At 39.2% G+C, this 25326-nt stretch overlaps 1 protein-coding gene across 3 annotated transcripts in view; it reads left to right on the top strand.

Annotated features, from left to right (window-relative positions):
* The window catches only part of St7 (suppression of tumorigenicity 7), a 252673-nt gene that overhangs the window by 159571 nt on the left and 67776 nt on the right, over positions 1 to 25326 (top strand). For 2 of the 3 annotated variants that reach the window (XM_034519092.2, XM_034519094.2), the window contains exons 7-9: positions 1876 to 1944; positions 3778 to 3932; positions 6160 to 6257. In XM_034519092.2, coding sequence (XP_034374983.1) covers positions 1876 to 1944; positions 3778 to 3932; positions 6160 to 6257 — 322 coding nt within the window. The remainder of the gene's footprint in view (positions 1 to 1875; positions 1945 to 3777; positions 3933 to 6159; positions 6258 to 25326) is intronic. The other variant, XM_034519093.2, reaches the window with a different exon arrangement.

Here is a 25326-nt window from a genome sequence, read left to right as displayed (position 1 = left end):
AGCTTCTAGATGTAACTTGAGCTAGTGGAAGAAACAGCAACCTCAGAAAAGATAAATGGTGATGAAAAGCTAAAATGTCAATGTTAAGATGACAAAAAGAGGAAGCACTGTCCTTTCTGTTGGTAAACATACTATGGGTTACCAAGGAAGGCTGGGAAATCCTTCTGGAGAGCTCAGAAAAATGAGATTCTTAAGATCGGAGTTGTTAAAACCTAGGGTTGGCAGAAACCTTAAAGGTCACTTAGCTTAGCCACCCTTCTGCTGCTTGAATCACCTCAATAGGGCCCTTGCCAAGTGGTCATTGTTAAACTATTTTATGACTTTTCTCAAGAAGCTTACTGAATCTTTTCCAGAGTGGTCTTGGAAATTAAAAAAAAAAAAAAAAAATGAGTCACTGAGTTTCAAATCCTGTCACCGTAATGCTGAATCTGCGTGGTTTCCAACTGTCATGTGACATGCTTTTTACTTTCCTGTCCTCTACAAGTTTAATATGCCTGCTGTGTGTGTGTGTGTGTGTGTGTGTGTGTGTGTGTGAGAGAGAGAGAGAGAGAGAGAGAGAGAGAGAGAGAGAGAGAGAGAGAGAAAGATGTTTCTGAGAAAAGGATCAGGACCCAAAGTGAAACTCTGGGCCTGGCATATAGAGACTACCCTGCAAGCTCATGTCTTCATGGATCACATTTCTTTGGTTTTATTCAACCAGTTACCAGCTGCCCAGTTACCCTGTGATTCAATCCATATTTCTCCATTTTGATCTTAAGAGTGCCAGGTGTATAGAGAGTTTTAATTTATAGTAAGTCTATTAGGGAAAATGAAGCTCACAATCCTGTGTTATTTATTCTCGGCCATTCAAGCTGGCTTCTAGTGGTTTCTGCTTCCTTTATTTTTATTTTATTATTATTTTTAATGTGCTTAGAGACCATTTCTTTAATAATCCATTGGAGTTTCTTTCTGAATCACTGTTCTGTCATTTGGGAGGTCAGCCTTCTTTCCCGTTTTGAAAATGTATGCCACATGTGTCCTCTCATCTTGTAGTCTCTATTCTTTGTGATTCCACAACTCTCCATAGAGTGCAGTTCCATGTCCTGCCTGCAAGGTCTGTTGGCTTACTAGGGTCTGCCCTTCCCAGAAGAGTAGCTCATTTAGAATGCATTACTGATGTGCTGTCTTGCATCTCTGTACCCACTGTAGAGTTTAATTTCTTCTCTCCTTTTTAGTCTGACAGTCATTCTCCTTGATAAAGAAGCCAGGCGTAAGAAGCAATGAGAGACTTTTCTTTTCTCTTTATTATCTACCGCTATTAACCACAAACCTTCTTTGTTTTAATGTTGTTGTATTGTCTTTTTTTTTTTGGCTTGTATTTTTTTGTGGTGATTTTGGAGAAATTGGGAAGGGGGAGCCATAGGACTTAAACATAATTTCAGACAGAGGATGGATAGTTTTCCTTAGCAAGTTTTGTGTTTTCTCCTTTTATTGATTTATGTTGGTCAACCCTTGCTAATTTGTTACTTGAGCTCTCCTTGTGTCATTCTTATGGACCATCCCACTCCTCGCAGTTCGTCCCAGCCCTCTTCTCATCTTTCATTTTGTTTGCATGTCCTTTAAGAATATGACCTGGGTCAGATCCTCATGAAGTCATGCTGATTACTGCAGTGCCACCCCTGTAGCCTCCTGGATTATAGTTGGATATGTGGAAGTTGTTCTGTTGTCTTGAGCCGTTTTCCATACTACATCTCATGCCACTGAGTCGTGCCTCTTTCGTATAAATTCTCTACCTCCTCCTCTTCGACTGCCCTGAACTCTGGAATGACGTAGTAACTCTCGCTGAACGTTCCTATCAGTTTTCATTTCACCGACTATTTTTTTCTTCTTGGTCAGAATTAGGTCCAGAGTTGAAGTTCCCCTAATTGCTTCCTCTACCATCTGGGAGATAAAATTGTTACCAAAGTAAGTCAAGAAGCTGTTGGGCACCCTACTTCTAACCAAATGAGACTTATAGCAAATACCTGGATGGTTGACACTCCATCACCACACTTCTTGCTTCTGTGTGTGTATTGTGTTGTGACAAAGATGCATCATATCCATCTTCCACCGAGCTGAGACCCCTGTTCTGACCCCGACCATCAGCAGTTCTATTGCTTCCTCTCTCTCTCTCTTTCATGCACAAGCTCTTAGCATGTTCCTACCCAAAACTCATGAGTTTCCACATAGACATGTTTCTTGGCTGCTACTTTCCCTCTCCTCCTGAGATTACTACTTGAAATAAGAACACATAGAGCAAGCAGCCTAGTCCTAACTATTCTTGAGCTCCCCACCCACCAGCTGAAATCCTATAGTGAATTCCTTTAAAGCTATGTCTATAGTTACTATTATCTCAATATTTAGTTCATTACCTTGAAGCGGTATTTTTAGGTAGGCATCTGAAACCTTAAGTGATTCCTCTGATGCCTACCCCAGTAGCTCCCTTCAGTAAATCATGAGACAGTTTTAGCATCATTGTTATTTTTTGCAAGTCATATATTCTGCCCTCCATAGTAACTGATTTTCTAGCTTTTATTCTGGGTATTTTCTCCATACCTTATCATATTTAGCTGAAGTCTCACCAATGGTTCATACTTGAAATTAGAGGGATGGGATGAAGAAGTTGTAAGATTCTACCCCCCACTAAGGATCAGATGGCCCCAAGCTTAATGTTGTCTGAAAAGCTCATACTTTCTCCTAGCTGGCTTTGCAGTTTTCAAATAGTAACATTTAGTTTTAATTTCTGTTTATTTCCTCTCTTGTGGTCCAATGGAGAGAAATAGGACACTGACCACAGAGGAACAGTGAAGAAGATGGAGGGATGAGTGCAGATTAACACTTATGTGGTCTGTTCTGGCCTCATCACCCTCTCAGTTCCCCCTTTCTCTGACAGTGGGTTGTTCTTTGTATGATTTGGAAGGTTTGCATCTTTAAAAGCCTCCTGTGTTGGTTAGTTAACTGCATATCCTTTTTGGCTTCCTGCCTCAGAGAGTTGTTGAGAGGGCTATGTGATATGCTATGATTAGTGCCTGGCATGGTGTTTACTGTATACTCAGCAGCAAATGACAGCTCGTTCTTAGAGGTGTGAGGTTGGACTCTCCTTAGGTTGTGTGGCTGTATCAGAGGTTGAGTTTTCCAGAAATGACTTTTCCAGGTTTTTCTTGTGTTCTCTGATGCAGAAAATCAGCACTGTTCTGGGAGTTTAAAACAGTGCTGCACTTTGTTTTTCAGTCAGAAACTTGGTTTAATGAATTTTATGCTATAAAAAAATTCTTGCAGTGAAAACAGTCTGTATCAAGTAAACAACAGGAAACATATGTAATTCTTTAAGTGTTGAACAGAGGTATTCACTAGTAGCTGTTAAACTCGTCATTATTAGCTGATGTTCACTGAACGTACCCTCAGTGCTGACTGCTACACCAAGCACTCCACAGAAAACATCTCCTTGGACCCTCTCAAAGACATGAAGTAGATCTCATGTTCTCCATCAGGGAGGTAGAGTGATACCTTGCCCCAGATAACACATTAAGAAAGGGTCAAGTCATTTATGAGCCCATGTTCCTAACATTACACATTATACCACTCGAGCTAAACTATAGTTGTTTCTTTTGTACCATTACTGTGTCAACAGCTACAAACAGGTGCATGAATCAGTTGGCCATGCTGCATGTTTGCCGTAACTCCTTGCCCTTCTGCATGAACTCCCACCGTTTATTGCAGTGTTCCTGGATTTGTAATTTGTAATATCTGAATGGACAGGTGTGCAACTGCTTATATTCTCTTGGCTGAAGAAGAAGCAACAACTATTGCTGAAGCAGAAAAACTCTTTAAGCAGGCCCTGAAGGCTGGAGACGGTTGTTACCGGCGCTCTCAGCAGCTACAACATCATGGGTCCCAGTATGAAGCTCAACACAGTAAGGTTTCCCCCAGGGTGATGGCTGAGGGATCGGAATGGGAAAGGTCATTAGAACACAGGTTCAGTCCAGCTCAGAACTGGACTCTCTTGGATTCTGTTAGCTAAGGCAGTGCACTGCCAACTTGGTTGCCATTATTTTCCCATGCTTATTTATGCCCACAGAATTTCATTGCCATAAACAAACAGCAAAAAGTTTTAAAGCAACTTTTTGAGTTTCTAATTTCATCATTTCTCCATTCCTCTTCCTTCCACCAAACCCTTCTATGTGTCTCCCACCACAATAACTTTTAATAGAAACTTCTCCCCAGAATTGATTTATGCTTCTTGTCTTCAGCGGTTTCATCTCAGCTGTCTCTCCATCTCATGTCTTTAAGTCTAAGTTTGGTAACTGAACATAAACTGGTTTTTAGCATCATAAAAATATCCCCTAAGTCTTGGATAGCATAGATAAAAAAGCATGATTGAAAAAGGACAATTTAGAATAAATCTTTTATTGTCTATTGTCTATCGGCATTTAGTTATTATTTAAGAAACAGTATTATCTTTGAGAGAGAAAGAACCACGGGTTCTTAATTATTGGAGTTTTCTTAAAATAATACTTTTGTAAAATAACTTTTAAAAGGCTAAGACCCTTTACTTCGCTACCCTAAACTGAGAACCCGGGGGACTTTGTGGGAAGTATAGGAAGGAGTAAGACAAAGTAATCCCTAGAGCTCCCTCAGCTTTTGGCTCATCTTGGTTGGTTATTTAAACAGAAATCCAGTGATTCTTATGGGAGAAAAGTGTTTTCATGGTCTGACAAAAATGTGGGTTGTTTCTTTTAGGTAGAATTTCTCTCACTTCATCTCTCTCCTTTAGTTTGAAAAGTAGGGCTGTATGTCCTTCATACTTGATATTATATAATTAAATTTTAATATTAAACTTGGATTTGGTCTAGAATGGGACTGAAGCAGACTCTTGGTCTCAGGTGCCAGCAATATCATTACATGATAGCTGACACGTGTGGGGAGTATGTCCACACAAGCTGTCTCTACACAGGTTTGCAGTTTTATTCCGCAGTGGGTATATGTAACACTAAGGCCTCTGTCATTATAAAAATAGAGCAGTGTATTTTGAAGATGTGTAGTAAATGTCCATTTTGTGAACTAAATGAAAATTAATGCATAAACTACTCGACTTATAACTTAAGACATTTTCTTTCTTTTCTTCTCTAAATTAAATCCTTTCAACCTGTTGCCTAAATCTATCCAAAAATATAATCACATCTTTAAAATAATTTGTAGGTACTTGGCAATTTTTCAGCACACATCTTGTTCTCATTGTTTAAAACTTGAAATGTTCAGACTTTGGTCTCAACATCTTTTAATAGCTGAGTATCATACATGTACTTAATCCATAACAGGTGTGTCATATTTTTCTCAAACACAGTAATTTTATTGAGGATTAAGCATATGCATGTTCTCACTGGTCTGGAAACATATCCAAAATACATAATTAAATAAAAGATTAAGATAAGAAGTTGCTAATATACTTTGTAGGGACCGTTTTTCTGACTATTGTTGTAGCTGTTTAGCTTGTCAGTGCTTTCTCTCACACTAGGGTAGTTTTTCATTCTGCTGCGTGCTCTATTGTCATATCTGGAATGTGTTATATTGCCATCTAAAACCAACTGCTTTTGGGACCTGGAGATGATTATGATGTCACTAGTGTTAGAGAAAGAATAATATGAACCAGAAGTTCAAGATGAGGCTTCTCCAGAGTTAATGTCAAGAATGGAAAAAAAATAGTTCATCAGGATGCAACCTGAGATTCACCCCTTGCATCTTTATCAAAAGCATGCGCACTTACAGAATATAGAATTCTTGCTTGTAAACTGCATGCAATGGTGGTGTGTTCATTTTCTTAGCCCTGGGTGATAGAGATTTTATTTATTATCAAATAACCCACATGCTTACCTCAAAAGCATGGAGTAGGTAATCAGTCACCGTCCTGGCCTTTGGGCATCTAAGTGCATTTGCATTACTCTGCACACATTCTATTATTAACTAAGTGGGGTCTCTGTGCTCTTGGCAGTAGGAAAGGCCAAAGGAGCAGGATGTTCTCTTGGAGGTTTTCTTTAAGGGTAACACAATGAGCCTCTGCCTTTTTTCCTTGCTGCTCAACTTTAAGCTCTTGGTTTTTATTGATTGTTTTTAACTGTTGATGTTTTATCTCTCCTTTCTCAGGACGAGACACAAATGTCTTGGTCTACATCAAACGGAGACTTGCTATGTGTGCCCGGAGACTCGGAAGGACCAGAGAAGCAGTGAAGATGATGAGAGATGTGAGTTGACATCCCGGCTTGGGTTGGTAGCAGTGGACCTAAGCAAATGGTCCCATGAGTGCCAGAGTCAGCTCCCAACTGACCAAGTGACAGAGTGGACAATCTGGGGCAATTTACTTCATTTCTGTGTTCTGTTTTCCTTATCTGTAAGGTAACAGCAGTTTTCACAATAACCTCATAAGCTTCCTGTAAGATTTAAATGAGATAATACACATAAAGTTGTTAATTTAGTGTGACTGGCATATTTTTTAAAATCTCAGTAGGTATCCTTGTTAATCAATCTTTGGGGCTGTTACAGGAAACCAATAATGAGATCAGCCATTTTAGATAATTTACTTTTTTATTTTTAAACTTTATGTCAAGGTATTTTTATTTTCATTGCTTTAATTATTTTTAATTGTTTGAGAATTTCTCTGCCCTAATATTCCCTCCCAATTTCATGTGTTCTTTTTTTTTTTTTTTCCATCCACTGAATTCACTCAGAGCAACCAGTATGTGTATGGTGTATGGTTTATGGTGTATGGTGTATGGTTTATGGTGTATGGTGTATGTTTATGGTGTATAACGTTTGGTGTCTGGTGTATTTTGTATGGTGTGTGGCGTGTGACATCTGGTGTCTGGTGTATGAAGTATTTTGTATGGTATATGGTATATGGTATATGGTGTGTGCTGTGTGGTATATGGTATATGTGTATAGTATATGGTATATATACCCTGTATATATGTGTTTATGGTGCATGATATAAGACCTGCTCCAGGAAGATGGGTAGCCTTCTTCCAGTAGCCATCAGTGGCCAGTAGCTTCTTAGCTAGGAGTGGGAGTTAGCATTTACGCCTTTCATATTGGGGTTTGGCCTGGCTAAATCTCACACCAGTCTTATGAATGCTGCCACAGCTCTGTGAGTTCATTCTTTCTGCTTCCTGTCCTGTCTGGAAAACACTGCTTCACTGTCGTCCTTCACTCCTCTGCTTCCTGCAGTCTGTCTTCATGCCCCTTCCGCAGTGAGCCCTGAGCCTTGGGAAGGGGTAGATGATTTATTTATTCAGCACATAGCTGTTAGGAAATGAATTATGGGCCAGCCAGTTACATTCAAATTTAGTATTATAATAAGCAAATCCCACTGTAGCAATTTCAACCACTTTCCCTAGAATCTTGAGAACCAGGGTACTTTATTAGTTGTAGTTATCACAAGAACTAAGAATAAAGAAGATTGTGGCTTGGCTTATTAGCAAATCATATGCAGAGCATGGACATGGTCCTGGGTTCCAGTCCAAGGGCTAAAATTGTGTAATAACGTTTAAGAGAGAAGAAAGAAGAAAGAAAAGTGTAAGAGTTGCCAGCAAGAGAGAACTAAGGAGACTGTGAGCGCATGCCTACAAAACAGAGCAGTAGTTTTAAAGGAAAACAACTTAAGGGACTTTTGTCTTTATTTTTGGTTGTTGTCATTAGTAAGAATAATTTTTCATAAAAAAGCTGACATCAATGTGAATTGCATCAGTAATTTTCTTTTTAAAAACTATCTCAAAAAATCCCTTGTTAGCAATTCATTCTTCTACTGTATTCCTAAATTAGAAGCTTATATCATTAATAGCCTTTATAAAAGCAAAATGACCAGGAGCTTACAGCAGTGGCCTCCTGCTCAACTTTGAGTTCCTGGGCTGCACACAGGCCTGGGCAGACAGAGAGGCTTTTCTCAGCTTGGCCCTGGAAGGACAGTTGTTCATATGAGTCTCAGGTACTCTTTGGAGGAGGGAGCATGGGCTCAAGGCTCACCTGGTTCTTTTTTTAGGTTGTAGCATAGCAGGGCAAAGGCCCAAGGAAGGATAGGGGCAGGAGAAGAAAGATTATGAAGGTGATAAGGATGAAATTCTTTTAATTGAAGAGAAAAATTTAAAAGTATTTATTGTATCACATAATAGCTAATTTTAAGAAAAGGAGGTTTCTGTGGAGACATAAATTGTTCTTAAACTTTTCAGCTTGTAGAAATCCCACCCCATGATACAGCAAAGAAACTCTGCCAGTTACTGTGGCTGAACAGAGCTGGGACCTGAACAATGGACAAAGAACGGGGTGATAGTGTTTCTTTCTCCATCTTAACCTCGTCCAGCCACATTAATTCTTTAACTTTGTTCTTATTGTCATTGTCATCCTCTCCTTCTCCTCTTCCTCCTCCTCTTCCACCTCCTCCTCCACCTTTTCTTCCCCCTCTTTCTTCCTCCTTCCTCTTCTTCTTTCTCCTCCTCCTTCCCTTCTTCCTTCTCACTTATTCTTACCCTTAATATACCTCCCAGGTATATTACACAGAGGCATGATACATAGAGGAACATTTTAATATGTACTTAACCATTTCCACAGGAAAAGCAAGTTCTGGCTATTTTGATTCCATTTTTTCCTTGGTCTTTTTTTGCTTATTTTCATATACTTAACATCAACATATTCACCATGTATTTAGTATGGTTGTCTTTTGGCTTAATATTACTTTATATCTACAATTTTACTTAATGATCAAGCTCAAATATAGGTTTAGAGAGAAAGTCTAGGAAGTAGGGGGAGAGACACTAGCAAGCAGTCGAAAGGCATGGCTCTGCCTTTTCCAGGCCCTGGACACAAGGAAGCTCAATTTCTGTGGGTTCCTCACTTAAACTTCCATTGATAGGGAATTATGCTTCGTACCCTTAGGAAACCTCTACTTTGTGAGGAAAAAGTCAGTTAAACAGTGCAAGCATGCTTGGCATGTAATTTGCATGCTTATAGTTTCTTCATATTTTCCATTACTTAAATTATGCATGTGATTTTCTTGCCAGTTGTCTTGAAGGACATCTTGAGATAATTACAATTTTATTTTTAAATTCAAACTTAAGTATTCATTTTTGGAAATTGTCATAGAACTATGCATATTTGCTGTGTAAAGTATGACATTTCATGCCTTCACTGTTTGCTGATCAGATTAGAGAAATTGGCCCTTCATTACATCAAACCAATTTCATTTTCTCAAGTGAATAAGTCAATCAAATAATCTATTTTGGAGTCTATCAACATATCCATATATACCTAAATATTATATAAATATTTATTTGCATATACATAGGTATAACTTTTATATTACATACCAAAGCAGCCTTTCATTTCTTAAAATACCAATACGCATTGCTTCAGAGTTTATAGAGTGTCCCTCAATAGAATCTCTGACCATATTCCTATGAGGAACAGTGCCAATCTTGGGAGAGATATGTTTTAAAGGAGAATATTGAAAGTGATGTTTCAGAAACTTCAGAAGTGCCCTAGCACTCCATACAGAAGACAGAGGTTGATGCCTCTCCTTTTGTTAAAGCTGCTGGGCCTTGCAGCACAGGGTTGTCCTAGGCTGACTTGCTTCACTCCACTTGGTTGAGTGCATCATACTTCTCTGAGAATTAACTGCTTTAACAGCATGGGTATAAACCATGTCTCCAGAGCATTTCCTCTGATAAAATAGCACACTGGGTTCCAGGCAGCCTGCTGATAAAGGCAGAAGAATCTATTTCTTCAATGAGACACATCTATCTATTCTCCATATGCATGAGTTTAAATTTTCCTTGAGCATACTTTAAAGTGGAGTGGCAGAGTTAGACTGCCATCCACATTGAATGTACGAGCATTTAAAAGTTTTCTGGAGAAGCCTTAAGGAGGGCAAACTGTTACCTTGCTGTGTTCTCACTGAAAGAACATGAAAGGATTTATGGGAAGGTAGCTTAAGAGAATTTCTTTTGTTTTCATGACTCAAGAATATATAATTGTTCAAATAAAATATTGGATTTTGTCATGAAATATTGAAGTAATGCACATTTGACTGTCTGTTGTCAAGATTAATAACATCTTTATTCTTAGAACAACCTGTTAACTACTTCAGATCCAAGGTATTTGTTTTATTAGAACATTAGCTCCTTTTAGATAGAACTCTTTTGCAAACAATAATATAGAAGTGCCTTAGTGTAAAAGGAATGTTTGGAAGTCAGTAGAGCCGAGGAACCATGTTGGCCGTTGAGCTTTGCTGCAATGTGTGATTATTCAGAATGAACAGAGTTGCACGCTCTTCTGTCTTAAATGTAAGGAAGAGCCATTGTGTTGGTTCTTATCGTTGGTGTTTGGTATACAACACTGCTTTTTCCTTTTCTTTCTCCTTTTAACAGCTATCGTGTTTGTCTTTCCTTGATACTATTTGAATGTATTTGAAATGGAATTCACAAGGCAGATGTCTTTTGACTCCTTAGTCATACTTGTCAAGCTAGATATTAATAAACCATACAGATAGGCCAATCTGTCTCTTCGACAGAACCTAAAAGCTCCTGTGATCATCTGTTCAGAGTAGGTTTTGCAAAGCTCAGCTCTGAACATTCTGAGCCATATAATCATCTGTTGTTGGGAGCTGTCCTGTACACTGTAGGATGAGGGAGACTGGTCTGTATATTGTAGTGACCTATGTCCCACCAGTCTCTAGTTGTCTACAAACATTCCTAAATACACTAGGCTGCAGTGGTGATATTAGTAGTGGAGAATCATTCCCCATTAAGGAGTACCAGACTAGAATTTCTGTGGCTGAGGAGATATGTTTCTGCAAAGACTTTATGTGTGTCACTTGTAGCCTGAACTCTGTTTGGGCACAAGCCTCAAGAGCACCCCTAAACTTTACCAGCTTTGGTGGCATGGCTGCTTTGCTCAGATGGAATTCTTTGGGGTATCAAGGGCAGGAAGAATAGCATAAGTTGGACATTTTGGTGAGATCCAGGTAAAAGGCCAGTGAGGAGTAGTGGCCACCTTCACTCCTTGTCCTACCTTCAGATCAATGTTGGTCGTCTTTTCCCGAGTCTGGAGCCTCTATAAAACATCACTTGTTTGCCCTGTTCTCTGTAGCTTTCTCCAAGTCTCTGAGCCATTTCCTTCAATTGTTGTGTTTTACTGTGTCTACAGTATTACTTCTCTTTTCATGTCCTGACCTCCCAGTTGACACAGATGTCATAGCCTTTTTGAAACATATATTCAATTTTAGAAAACCATGCTGTGTTAGTGTCTAGTCACAGCAACAAATGCATGAGATAGGAAAAGGGAATAAAATTTATGGCGACTCACAGTTTCAAAGGTGTCAGTTCATGCTCGAGTGGCTGCACTGTTTCTGGGTCATGCTTAAGGCAATTCATTATGGTGGAAGAATGTATCCATGCTTTTGGCAGTCAGGAAGAAGATGTGGATGGGGGAAGGCCAGGGACAAGATAGAGCCTTCAAAAACATACAGTGAGTGACCCACCTCCTCCAGTCTGCCCTACCTTCCACAGTTTCCACAATCTCCCAGTAATCCATGCAGTTATACATTGAATTATGCATTACGAATCCATTGACTATACCATAGCCCTCATGATCCATTCACTTCCCCAATACCCCCACCTACGAATGTTGTATTGAGGTCTAGGCCTTCAACATGTGAGTAGAAGAGGTGTTTTATGTCTAACTTAAGACATTCTTCCCCTCAGTGTTCCTAACAGCAAAAGATTTCATCTTCCCAATTAGCCAATCCTGAGTGACAGTGTTTAGTCTCAGAGTCTTAAGTACCATCTAAATACTGACCAACAATTCTATACTGTTCACTGTGTTCTAGGAAAAAGTATTTGCTAAAGGTCATATCTGGTATGTGCTCCAAAGAGTACAGTCTGCAGATTGCCTACATCAAAAGTACCCCGAGTACAAGTATTAAAGGGACAGATCAATCCAAAGATTTGTCAGAAGCAGTATGATGAATAAGAATTTTTTATTTCCATTCTTACCACCATTTTAAAGCTATATTATTATGTGAAGAGGAAAATTATAAACATTATATATAATATGAGTCAATGTTTTTTTCAATTATAAATAGATATTACTGTAAGTTAATAGCTCTAAAACTTTATAGTCCCAGGCCTCCTTTAAAATTATTTCAAACCACAAAATTTTATATGTATAGGCTTATTTTTCATATTTACCAACTTTTAAATTTAAAATTAATATTTTTAAAAGATTTATTCATTTAAAAGTAGAATTGCAAATATATTATACACGAACAGATATTTTATGGAAAAAGAACTGTATTATTAAGGCAAAACAAGTACTGAAAAGGGTGTCATTGCTTTAATACTTGTTCAGATCGCTTTAGTGTCTAGCTGGAGAGACGACAGCCAAGGTGTCTCCCATCTAATTCTCCAGTTACTCTCTAGTCTCAACATGTGGACTCTGGTAGTACCACCGTGTGTGTGTGTGTGTGTGTGTGTGTGTGTGTGTGTGTGTGTAGTGAGGTTAAATAATGTATATTATTACATAATAGTTTGGATATTAACCCCTGAGAAGGGTTTTCTTTAAGGATGTCATTAGTACCATTGTACAAGTATAAGAAAATAACCTGGAAATAGAAAGTTATTAGCAGTGAAATTGTACTATATCTTAAATTTTTTCTATAACACTGAATTACTGCAATAAGAATTATATTTTCCTTTTTAAATTTATTTATGTATTTATTTAGTCACTTTACATTCTGATCACAGTCCCCCTCCCTCTTCTTCTCCCAGTCCTACCCTAACAAATCTCTAACCCCATTTCCCCCAAGGGGAGTCCCCCTGGGTACCACCCCACCCTGGGATATCTGGTTCCAGCAGGACTCAGCACATTCTCTCCCACTGATGTCAAACCAGGGAGTCCAGGTAGGGGATTTACCCCCTACTCCACTTGTTAGAGGACCCACATGAAGACCAAAGTTTGTATTTGCTACAAATATGTAGGAGGTACAAGCCCAATTCCTGCATGTTCCCTGGTTGGGTGTCCCAGGCTCTATGAGCCCCCATGGTCCCAGGTTAGTTGACTGTGAATCTTCCTGTGGTGCCCTTGACCCCTGCAGCTTGCTCAGTTCTATCCCCCATTCTTCCACGTGACTTCCCAGGCTCTGCCTAATGTCTGGCTGTGGGTCTTTGCATCTGCCTCCATCTGCTGCTGGATGAAGCTCCTCAGGAGACATCTATTCTAGGTTCCTGCCTGCAACCATAGCAGATATGATAATAAAAGGAGAATTATACTTTCTAAAACATGCTTTAGAAAACATAGGGCTGGAGAGATGGCTCAGTTGTTTAAGTTCCTGTCACCCAAGTTGGATGACCTGAACTCTAATCTCTATCCCCCATGTAAAAGGCAGGCACAGCGGCGCACACCTGTAGTCTTAGTGCTGAAAAGTCAAGGACTGGAAGATCTCAGAGGCTTGCTGGGCTAGCCAGTCTAGTCAATCTGTGAGCTCTGGGTTCAGTGAGAGAAACGTAAGGTGGACCTTGGAGCTAACTATGAAATACCATATAGATCTTCAGAATTGGATAAGATTGAAGAAGGCATTGCATGTTAAGAAGGAACTATTGTCTTGGTGGATGACTTGGTTGTAACTAGCCTTGATTAGACAATTTCTGCGATGGAGAACATACTTTGCTTAAGAAACGACCCATTTTCAGTGAAACAAAATAAAGAGAAAATGTTCCCTATAAAAACTATGGAATACATTTTTTAAAATCAGGATTGGTGTGTGTGTGTGTGTGTGTGTGTGTGTGTGTGTGTATACACATGAGCATGCACATATGCAAGTCGAGGTAGAGGCCACAGGACAACCTCAAGTGTTGTTCTTCAGATACCATCTACCATTTAAGACAGGATTTCTTATTAGTCTTTTCCTTGCTGAGTAATTTAGTCTGGCTGGCCAGTATGCCTCAGAGATTCACCTGGCATCACCTCCTCATTACTGGGATTACATTGGCGTTTTGTTTAAGTGGAGGCTGGCTGCTCTTTCAGAGGTCCTGAGTTCAATTCCCAGCAACCACAGGGTGGCTCATGACTATCTATAAAGGGATCTGATGCCCTCTTCTGGAATGTAGGTGTACATTGCAGACAGAGTACACCTATATTTTAAAAAATGCATAAACCAGATGTGTCTTGGCTCATGCCCCTAATCCTAGCGTTTGGGAGGCAGATGCAGAGGCAGCAGATCTCTGAGTGAGTTCCAGGTCAGCCAAGACTGTCTCAGAAAACACAACACCAAACAACAAACAAAAATGTGGGTTAAAGAGCTTGTGTTCAGACCTTAGACTTGCAGGACATTCACTTCACTGACTGAGCTAGCTCTCTCTCACCGCTCTGTAAGTGGATTTCTGTCCTTAACGTACAAAGGAAAATCCCTTTTAGGAGAAATGTTAAATGAATATCGTTGAGGGCCAATTTCTATTTCCTTTTTAGCTCATTTGTCCATTCTTAACTTTTACAGCCTTTTCTTTCCTTTCCTGACTTTTTACTCCACAAGTCATGTGATTTCCATGCACACAGTTCTACTTGTTTCTTTCCTCAAGAATCCCATGGATTGTTACGGACAACTTGATTTCGTTGATAACTTGATCTTGAGTTAGTTGTTAAGGTGGATAGTTGGGTAGTTAAAGGAATAATATTAACTATTAGGACAGGGAGTAGAAAGAATGCTTTTATGACCTGCAGGCAGCCAAGATCTGCTGAAACGATTTATTTTCAAATCTTTAAAAATAGTCAGATGTTAAATTAAAAACTAACACTGAAATATGTTAATCACCTGTTGCCATGGTGATTGCTGGCACGTTTCTAGATTCTGTCTTTACTATAGGTACAAAAAAGTGAGTCTTATGAGTAAATGCTGTGTGCATAAAACTCACGTATAGAGTAAGTTAGGCTTACAACAGCCATTTTAACACTGCAGGCTGTGAAGAGGACTATGGAGGAGGAGAACAGAGGGAGCTTTGCTTCTGTCTTTCAGTTATAGTTACAGTTAGTTCTTTTACATTTCTAGTGCAGTTTTTGCCTTTCCATGAATTCTGTCTGGTTTTGTTCAGTGGCTTTTGTCTGGCTGTCTTTCCCTCCTGATTCTTCACCCTCTCTTTTGCTTTTATCCTGTAGCATGATTTTGGTCTTGCTATAACTACTTTGCCCTAAGCCATTCACCATTCATCTATATATTTATTCAACAAAAATATCCATGTCAATTTTTGTTCTTTGTGGTTTCTGTAATCAGTAAACAAATCAAAAGGCCCTTGCCCTTAACCAGTTTATATTTTAGGAGAGAGGAGAAACTCATAAAAATAGGTATATTTTCATAGTACAATAGAATGATGAAAGCTATGGGAAAGCCACATGGACAGATCTAGGCTTAAGAAGCTCAGGGACAGACACAGTGAGTTTGGGGGAGTCAATATCAAACCCATGGTCAGGTACGCACGATTTAGAAAGTGACATTTAGGCAAAGACTAATACCTAAAATGAAGTGGTTATTAATCATATGACATAGGCTAAAGAGCCCTGAGATAGCAGAGTACCTGGGATGTACCAGTAATAACAAGAGTCTTGAATGAACAGGTCAGAGTAGGTACAGGGGAGAAAAGAGGGCCTGAGAGGTCATAGAGCAGTACTGATGGTGGTACAGTCCACTTTTACTGTAACGTGAATTCAGGAGCCTTGCAAGGATTTGAGTAGAGGCGTGACACGATAAATCAATTTTTATAGTCTGCTGTGTGGTATGGGAAGAGCAGGGAAGGCAGATGAAAGAGTCTTCTATTGATGTTGCAGAGAGATGTTAGGTTCATGATGGCAGAGGAGAGTATAAATGACGAGTCTGTGTATCTTAAACCATAACCAAGAGAAGCTGCTAATCAACCAGATGTGCAGTATGGGAAAACTGAAGTCAGAATGATTATAAGGATTTGCCTTATCAGGAGAAGAATTCTATCAGCTAAGGCACAGAAACTGAGGCAGGGTCAACAGGAAGTTGAATTGTATTTTGAATAGTTACAGTGAGAAACAACTGATAATTTTTACCTTAAATAGCAACATGACTTTTCATACCTGTAGTAACTCTGGCTTTTTTGGAGCAAAGAAACACTAAGCAGAAGGGAAGTGATGGCATCTGAATTTCTAGAGGGAAATTGAAATTGGCCCTCAATGATATTCATTTAGCATCCCCCCTAAAACAGTTTTTCATTTGTACATTAAGAACAGAAATCCTCTTATAGAGCGGTGACAGAGAGAGCTCAGTCAGTGAAGTGAATTTCCTGCAAATCTAAGGGTATGAATTTAATCCCCTTAACTCACATTTTTGTTGGTTACTTGGTTCGTAAGCACCCTTGGTGAGATGCTCTCCTTGTTGCTATGGTGCTGGATGCTGCTGCCTCACTATCCCATCTTACAGACTGTGTAGCAGAGTGGCAAGTGTGTACTGACACGTCTCCACAGCTCGTCCCTTACGTTTATCACTCAGCACAGTTTCCGTGCTGGGCATTCGTTCTCTGTTTACCTCCTGTAGTTAGAAGTTCCACGTGTTAGTCTGCTTTTCCTTGCTGTCATCCAGCCTTCCGTAACTTCAAAGGCTCATGTGGCTCTGTAAATTTTGTAGAGTACTGTTTTACTCAACACTGAAGGTTTTGTACTTTTGTACATTTATCCTGTTTGTGTTTATTGCTTTTATTAATATTCTGTGGAAAGAAACAGAATATCTGCTGATTATTTTCACTTCCTTTCATTGTTTTGTATCTGTCATATGCTTTTTTTCTCTTTTATTTCTTCCAGTAAAAATGTCTTTTGTATGTCTACAATTTGGAATTCTTATTTTATTCTTCTAGTGTCCCCAGCTTATTAAATTCTACATTTATATTCTTGATCAGTCATTAAGCTTACTTACCTGTCATTTGTTCCCTAATGATGTAGCTATTTGCATGTAATCCAAACTACTCTTCACACTTACTTCAGAAGTAATCATTTTCTGCTCAGAAGCTGTAAGTGAATGGTCACTGCATATAGAATAAAATGCAGACTCAAACTCCTCACATGATTGCATACTCTTACAAAGTAATGTTATGTTTTTATCACTGGTGAGAAGGCTAACCACACTGGGTTGCTCTTTATGCCAGAACTGGATCTTGTTAGACTCTGCCCAGGACATTGCCCCAGGTTCTTAGCCTTTCATGATATCTGTCTCAAAGAGCAAACAAATGTGTATGTGAGAGAGACACTATCATTAGCAAACACATCTTGTCCTGCTTTTTAATTGCCCTTTTCACTTTTGAAATTATTTGATTATTTATTTGTTTATAATGATAATATTTATTCTCCAACTCTACTACCAAATACAAGAGAAGAAGTTCACCCTCTTCAATGGCTCATAATCTACACTCGGTATTTGCTAAATTAATTAATATATGATTACCTGAAAGGGAGAAGATTGGAATATTTCCCACAACATTTCTCATCAAGCTCTAAAATGAGACTTATCTGACAATTTAGGAACTAAACAAATTAGATACCGAGGCCTTTCTAGTTGTATTGCAGGCAGTTTTACAAGGAGGAAGGAAGAGGAGGAGGAAGAGGATGAGGAAGAGGAGGAGGAAGAGAGAGAGGAAGAAGAAGAGGGGGAGAAGGAGGAGGAAGAAGAAGAAGAGGAGGAGGAGGAGGAGGACTGCTGATCCCACCTGGTCTGCTGTCAGCTGTTTGGCCTCGCTGCTGCCTTATACCAGTCCACCCCTCTGCTCTGTCTCTGCTGACTCCAAATTTGGGAACTTTCTGGCAGCCCTCTCAGGAGGAAATCTGTGGCTTTCTTGGCTACTCTACTGTGCTCCAATCAAGTCCCATTTACAGCTTGCATTAGGGAAGTTTGTTTAAAATCCCTGTTCTGTCATGGTGACAGCTTCAGCTTCCCACTCCTCTGCTGTTTTAAGGAAGGTGTAGATTTTCTCTGTGTACCATTCTAACTTTTCAGTAGATTTCTTGGGAGAGGGAGCTGATGTACATGTCTGTCTTCCTTCCCCATTTGAAAATCCTTTAGGTTTTTTTTTTTTTTTTTCCTGCTCTTGTGGGAGATACATGGAGCCTTTGAAGAACTGAGTGTATGTGCCTGACTAACAACTCTGCCTGGTATCCTCACAGGGCATGGATTTTCTTTCTCTGAAGAAGAGACTATTTTTGCTGCTTCTTTCTCTGGAACACAGAAATCAGATGCACAGATAGGAATTATCACACTTGATCTGCTTTTCTTTCTTAACTATCATTTGTTACTGTTGAAGATACATATCCCAATACTTAGAGTTGTCTAATGATTGGTTTTATCTCCTCAGAGAAAATGGTGAGATGAGAGCTGTACCCAAACTTTACAAATACACAACTTGTGCTGAGCCCAGAGTGTTTCTATCTAATGATCACTAGGCCTAGGTCCAGAAACTTCTAGCCTACATAAATCTAATCTTTTGCAAGACCAGACTGTGAAGGCTTCAGCTTCCCACTTCTGTCTGGTAACCTAGGCGGAGAATATTTTTAGCCTCTGAGACTTACTGCTGAATAAGCTCACCAGTTTTAGTTCTTTCTGAACTCTGGCTGGCTGGTTCAATTTAGCTGTTCTGGCTCTAATTCCTCTCCAAGCTGACTACTTCAATCTGACTTCTCTCAGCTTCTCAATGAATTGCTCTGCTTGGCCTCAAATTAGCTCTGACAATTTATTCTATTCTTCTGGGTCCTTCTTATTCTCTGGATTCACTGGCCTCAACTCCACTGCAATGGACTCACTGTATTGACTCCCAACTGACTGCATCTCTCTGTACTGCTCTTAAATAGCCTCCCTTTCCTGTTTTTGAGAGTTGAACAGATCCTGTCTTTGTCTCATTCTGTCATCACTTTTCCTGCCCCTCAACTAGACATCATTGGTTGGGATTCTAACATTGTTTGGGATTCTAAGTATGTGTTTGCATTCCAGCCAGAATGATTAAAGGTATGTGGTGTTTCTGCATTTCAGCAAGATCATACAGACATAGAAGGTCTTTGTATTTGATCAGAGAAGCCATCTTTCTGGATTAAAATTCCTCTACACAGTTGCCCTTAGAGTATCCTAAGAGAACAATCCCAGATAAATTTTAGGTTCAATTAATTTGTAGTACTTAAGAAATAGAATTGAGGATGGCCTCTAACCCATTCATGTATGATAACTAACTGGACTTACAGACTTACTGTTGTGCAAAAAAAAAAAAAAAAAAAAAAAAAAAAAAGACATAAGATTGGGGTAGCAGGCATATTAAAGAAACACCAGATAATGTGAGATAAGTGTTCAATATATACATGTATGAGATGGGGGGGGGTGAGATTTATTTTCAAGATTGTAAGAATTAAAAAAAAAAAACTATGTGAACCAACCCCCAGCAACATAAATAGCTCTACTCTCAACATTATGTAGGTGGGGCCTTCTATTACTGGCTTTTGCCATCTTCCTGACCAAGGCAATAACACAGAGGTCAAAAGAAAACTATGTTATAGACGGTAGATGAGGATAGGGCCCAGTGGACCAAAATAGGGAGAATGAACCATCTACCTTCCTTGTGTCCCATTTTGTTGAGCAGCAGTCCTTGGATCACAAAGATGGAAGGGACAGTTCTGTGACTGACTACTTTCCTGGTGCTGTTTGTTCCCAAAGCTATGAAGAAGGGAATAATGTCCTGGATGTCTCTCCTTGCAACACCCATTTCATATTTCTTTGACCATAATCTTTGTTGTTGTTATACAAAGTAGTTGCTAAATAGATTTGACACAACAACAACAACAACAACAACAACAACAACAACAACAAAGATTATGGTCAAAGAAATATGAGATGTTCACAGGTTCTTAGCCCAGCCATTTTAGTGGTAGTCAGAGCTCTTATTACAAGGTGGATATCTAGGAGCATAACAATTTTCTGGCAAAGCAGTAGTTCCTGACAGCTGTAGCTGTCAAATCTGACTTACCTACTATAATTCTAGAAGGAGATCTCAGGAAGTTAAGTGGATGCACACCTCAACAGGCCAGGGGCTGAGAGTTGTAGTAAGTAGTTTTGCATTGATGTAACAATATAGCTTTAGGAACAACTTAAAAAAGTAAAGAATTCTCTGTGGCCATGGCCCCAGAAGATTTCAGACTATCATGACAGGGAAGGCATGGCAGAGTTCATGGTGGTGTTCATAATGATAAGATCATGTGGCAGAAAGCCCCTCACTATAGAAGACCAGGAAGCACAACGTAGGGTCAGAAACAGGAGTCAGCTTAGATACCCTTCAAAAGTCCACTCCTAGGAGTCTATGTAGAAAGCTGGAAAGCGATTTAACAAGAGAGTCATGGTATAACTGAGGTGCACTGTCCTTTGGTCTGATCAATTGCATATTTTAACTTTAGCCTAAGCAGGACTAGACAGGATTTGATTGGAGTCTATTACAAAGGACATTCACATGGACTGGAATTATGTATGTTGAGGATCATTTGAGGTCAAAAGTTGACTATGCACTAAGAAATGAAAATCTTCAGTTTGTGAGAGTTTGTTAGCTAGTATAAAACATATAAAAGGAGGATGTCCTGGTCAGTTATATGTCAGCTTGATACAATCTAGAGGGATTTGGGAAGAGGAGAATTTCAGTTGAGAAAATTCCTCTGCCAGATTGCCAGTAGGCAAGGCTGTAGTGCATTTTCTTGATTAGTGATTAGTGTTGGAGGGCACAGCTCACTGGGACAGTGCCATTCCTGGGAGGTTGGTCCTGGGTTATATAAGAACGCTGGCTGAGTATGGAATGAGGAGCAGGCCAGTAAGCTACATTCCTCAATGGCTTCTGCCTCACTTGCCACCTCTTAGTTCTTGTCTTAGTTCCTGCCCCGTTTTACCTTCATAATGGATTGTGATTCAAATATGTAAGCTGAAGCACACACCCTTAATTCTCCAAGTTGCTTTTGATGAAGGTGTTTAATAATATCTTAAGGGCCCCTAATTATAACAAAAGATAGCAACAAGTATCATGGCATGAACTTATAAGGAGCAGGTACCACCACCCAACAGCTCAGTAGAAATCTCCTTGGATGCACTGTAGAGAAATAAAGCCAGCTCTACATTCTCCCTACTAAGTCACAGTTGTGGGAGAAATTAGCTGCAGATGTATCAGTAAACCCAGACTAATGATAACTCGTCAACCAGTGGTTAATTCCTGCACATCGCATATGGATGTGTTTGGGGATGTAAAAGCATGGACACAGGTCCCATCTAGGTTAACTGGAAAGATTAAGGGAGGAAAGAGAGTTGTAGAAGGTGAACTGATTGCCAAGCAGTGTGTAGATGAATGTCACAGCTTGGAGTACAGCTCTGTATACCATGTGTTGTTGTAAAAGAACCTTCCATTGTAGTTACTTTCCACACTACCTTCTGAAGTGCCTGCCAGAGTATTTGTAAACCCTGACCCAGGTAACCATGAGTTAATCTCCTGAGTCATGCTATTTACTGTTACCCATATGAATGTGGAAGACTGCCAAAAAGAGTGATTGTGGTTTTGGCATGAAAAGCTCTTTCTGACAGGAATTTTTGGTCAGTATGTTTAGCTGTTTATTGAGGCCACTCTTGGAACAGGAGACCAATACCATGCCATCACAGAAGGAAGGATACACAGAGTCCTCTTTTACTTGGGCTTGCTTCCAGGTCATTCAAAATATGCATTGAATATCCCAGGCTTATTCTTTATCTCAGGGTGAGGCCACACCAGATTCTAAGCTGTTCAAGATGATACAGAAATTTTCTACTCTAAGAATTACCCAGAAATTTGAGAAAGGTGTTAGTTCTTGAGGCTCCAGAAAGTTCAGTTTACTATGGAGTCCATCGTTGGGAGATTTCTTGTGTAGTAACAGAACAGTGGTGTTGTCAGAGCTTTAGCTTTGGGAAGGACATTTCTTAGATGTATTTTTTACAGTAAGTAAAAAATTCTCATTGATGGAAGAAAATAACCTGAGTGATTCTGGTTCTACGTGAGGAGCAAGCACAAGGGGACATTCTATTCTGAAAGTATTTTTGTTGGGACTCTGTGAATACACAGCTTATATTGATTGCTAAATTTTTAAGACAACGTTCCTTGTCTGGAATGAACAGAGCATCATGTTGACAGGAAGCACAGATAGTTATGTAAGTGACCCTCCAACCCTTTGGGTTCAAGGGTTACAAAGCTTATTAGGAGACCGTGGTCATGCCTGTAACTGGCTCTGTATGTGGATATGCATCACTCCAGTGAGGAATCAGCACTTTATTCAACATCTGGACACATCAGGCTTGCTCATGTGACTTTTGAATAGGTGTGGCTCAATATTTGCCTTTTAACTAATTGTAAAAGTGACATTTTCATATTAATGTATGTTAGAGCCTGTAGACACTGCATTTTATAGTCTCTGTGTAAATGGAATGCTCCCGTGTCTCTGAGGACTTTATAAGTAATTCATTCTTCCCTTTCTCCAGTCATGCAGTATAAAGTGTCTTTTCTATTTTCTATTTATGCCTTTATTTGAAACTGATTAAAAATGTCAAACTTGCAGCTCTAACAAAATAATATCTGCTGTTTGAATATAATACAGGCCAAATTGTCTAAACCTTAATTAGGCTAAGCTTGACTTGACCTCCGTAGGAATCTGGCTGAGGTGCTATGTTAATTACCTTTGCCTTAAAATATGTAAGAGTTTTCCACACTAGGCACAATACATGGATAGCTAAACTAATAAAATGTTTAAATAAATGCAAATTAAACTTGAAAAGTTTAAACTGTTGTTTTCATCCTTTAAGTCAGTTGAGAAAAAGCATACAGACTGTAGTTCTAAATTATGTCCACAGAGCATTTCAAGTCCAGCAAATTAACTCTCCTCCTTTGTCCATTCGAGCTCATAAATGTTAACTTCAGAAGTGCTTCAGATTCTTCCATTGAAATAAACTTGAACTGACAATAGCCAGATGATGTAAAATTGGAACTGAAATTCTATCCATGGCCCATCCCATGTTCTTCCTCATAGGTATTAGAGGACTCATAAGAAAGTTAGTGTTTTTATTCTACAGAAACTGTAATATTTAGGCAAAGTGGGGCATATAAATTCCTTGCTGCCAGGAAAAAGCAATTAGCAGTGAGGGGAAGACAGAGGGAAATAAATAAACAGAACTATGCTAGATAGTGAGTGAATTCAAAGATTTATTTAGAATGACTTGGCTTATAGAAAACAGGCCTCAACATTTATCATATGCTTTCATTCAAGCCTGATGTGGGAACTGTAGTCTTTTCTTAATAGGCAAATTATGTCACCAAACCATTTTTGTACTTTATTTCTAAATAAATAAATAGAGTATATGCTATATTGTACAACCAGTATACCAAAGCTAAACAAATAGCCCATCAGAAATTCAATATATCTGTGCCTCTATCATACAAGGATGATGGCTCCATGCTTGGCTGGGAGTGTGTGCAGGGCGTGATGTATGTATTCTATGAACCAGGTGCTGTTGTTCTCCAACAGATGAAACCATGAGCTCACCCCAGAAGTTCCACTGCTTGTGACTGCAAACTCAGATTTATATCTGATGCCAGGAAGCCAGGCTCTTGATTTCTATAATGTACCTTCTTTCCCACAATTAGTCCTTTCATTTTGAAGATAATGGGCTATGGGGCTGTCAATGTAGGTCTGGAAAGGATACAACATTCACGACATACTCAAAAACATTTTATTAACTAATCTTCCCTAAACCTAACCATAACCTCACCACTAAGATTCAAATAGGGAAGGAATTTACCCTACAGTAGGCTTACCTCCAAAACACCTTTCATGATGAGTTAATAATATATGTAGTTCCTCAGAGGAGTTCTATCAGTGAACATACTTTCTTAAAGTAGTTGGAAAGTAAAGAATTATAGGTTGTATTCATGTGAGATTAGCAGGCATTGGACATCATTGTAAAGTTGGAATACAGTTTGCCAGACTGTTAGGATCAAATTATTTTAGGAGGAAGTATTTATTTTAGGAGGAAGTATTTATTCGGATACTTCTTTTTTTTTTTTTTTTTTAAAGACAGCATCTCACTGTGTAGACCCGGGTGGCCTAGAATTTATAAAGATCTACCTGCACAAGGGACTGGATGTGTGTGCCACCACACCTAACTGAGGCCCCCTTAAGGAGCTACAGAATCAAACCCTCAATGTAAAAGAACAATTTTCATCAAAAGTCAGTTGTCCAGCAACAACTGATATGCTAAAGTGGGTGGGTGGGTCGAAGACCATGAGGCCTCAGCCCGGTACAAAGAACTACAGAGAACTAAGGATTGCTGAGAGTAGGAGAAATAGATACCCCACCACCCAAGACAGGCCAATTAGCTATCCAGTAACAGATGGTCAGCCCTGAAAACATACATACAAGTAACATTAGGAATATATGTGTATATGCATATATGTATACAATACCACCTAATGAAAACAAGAGGCTATGAATTTGAAAGAGAACAAGTAGAGCATATGGAAGGGTTTGGATTAAGGAAAGAAAAGGGGAAATATTGGAATTATATTATAATCTCAAAAAATAGAAAAAGATTTAAAAATAGTAACAAAGAAGCCAATTGGAATATAAGAAAACAAAATAAATCTAGTGAAAATTAGCCCTTCAGGTTTTGAGATATTATATATGAAAAATATTGAACATCTTGAAGAAATTTATAGTACAGAAACATAAAAAGTAATATATAAAAACATGTCCAGCCTTCCGGTCTGGGCCAGGGCACTGAGCAGATCTGGGGTGGCAGCTCTGCCCCCCAACCTTCAAGAACCCAGAGGAAGCGGGGATCCCAGGCGCGCTAACTCGGGCAGTATCTTAGAATACACAGCCTTGGTGTATCTACTCATCAAGTATACAGAGCAGACCTGCCCAAACCTCCGATGTCCTGGAATTCCATCTGGATTCAGTGAAGACACAGCATCAGAGGATTATCAACTTACTCTTCCCCCCACCCCTCTTCTAATATCTCAACGCCCATAATCAGCCTGAAGAAGTTACAGAAGAGTCAGCGCCCCTATTCCCTGGGCTTGGGGACTAATGTGGTTAATAATGGTCTGTCTTTCTAGGGAAAAGTAGTGGTTTTGTTGGAACAGGGAGGATTAGTTAGGACTTATTGCACAGCCATAACCTATTGGTAGAAATCTGTATAATTATTATCAAGATGAAGTTATAATTTCTTAAATGGTA

The sequence above is a fragment of the Arvicanthis niloticus genome, chromosome 15 (genome assembly GCF_011762505.2).
Source record: "Arvicanthis niloticus isolate mArvNil1 chromosome 15, mArvNil1.pat.X, whole genome shotgun sequence".
In the NCBI taxonomy this organism is placed as follows: Eukaryota; Metazoa; Chordata; class Mammalia; order Rodentia; family Muridae; genus Arvicanthis; species Arvicanthis niloticus.
Note: the sequence above shows the minus strand (reverse complement) of the source record. Positions and strands in the feature narration are given on the sequence as shown.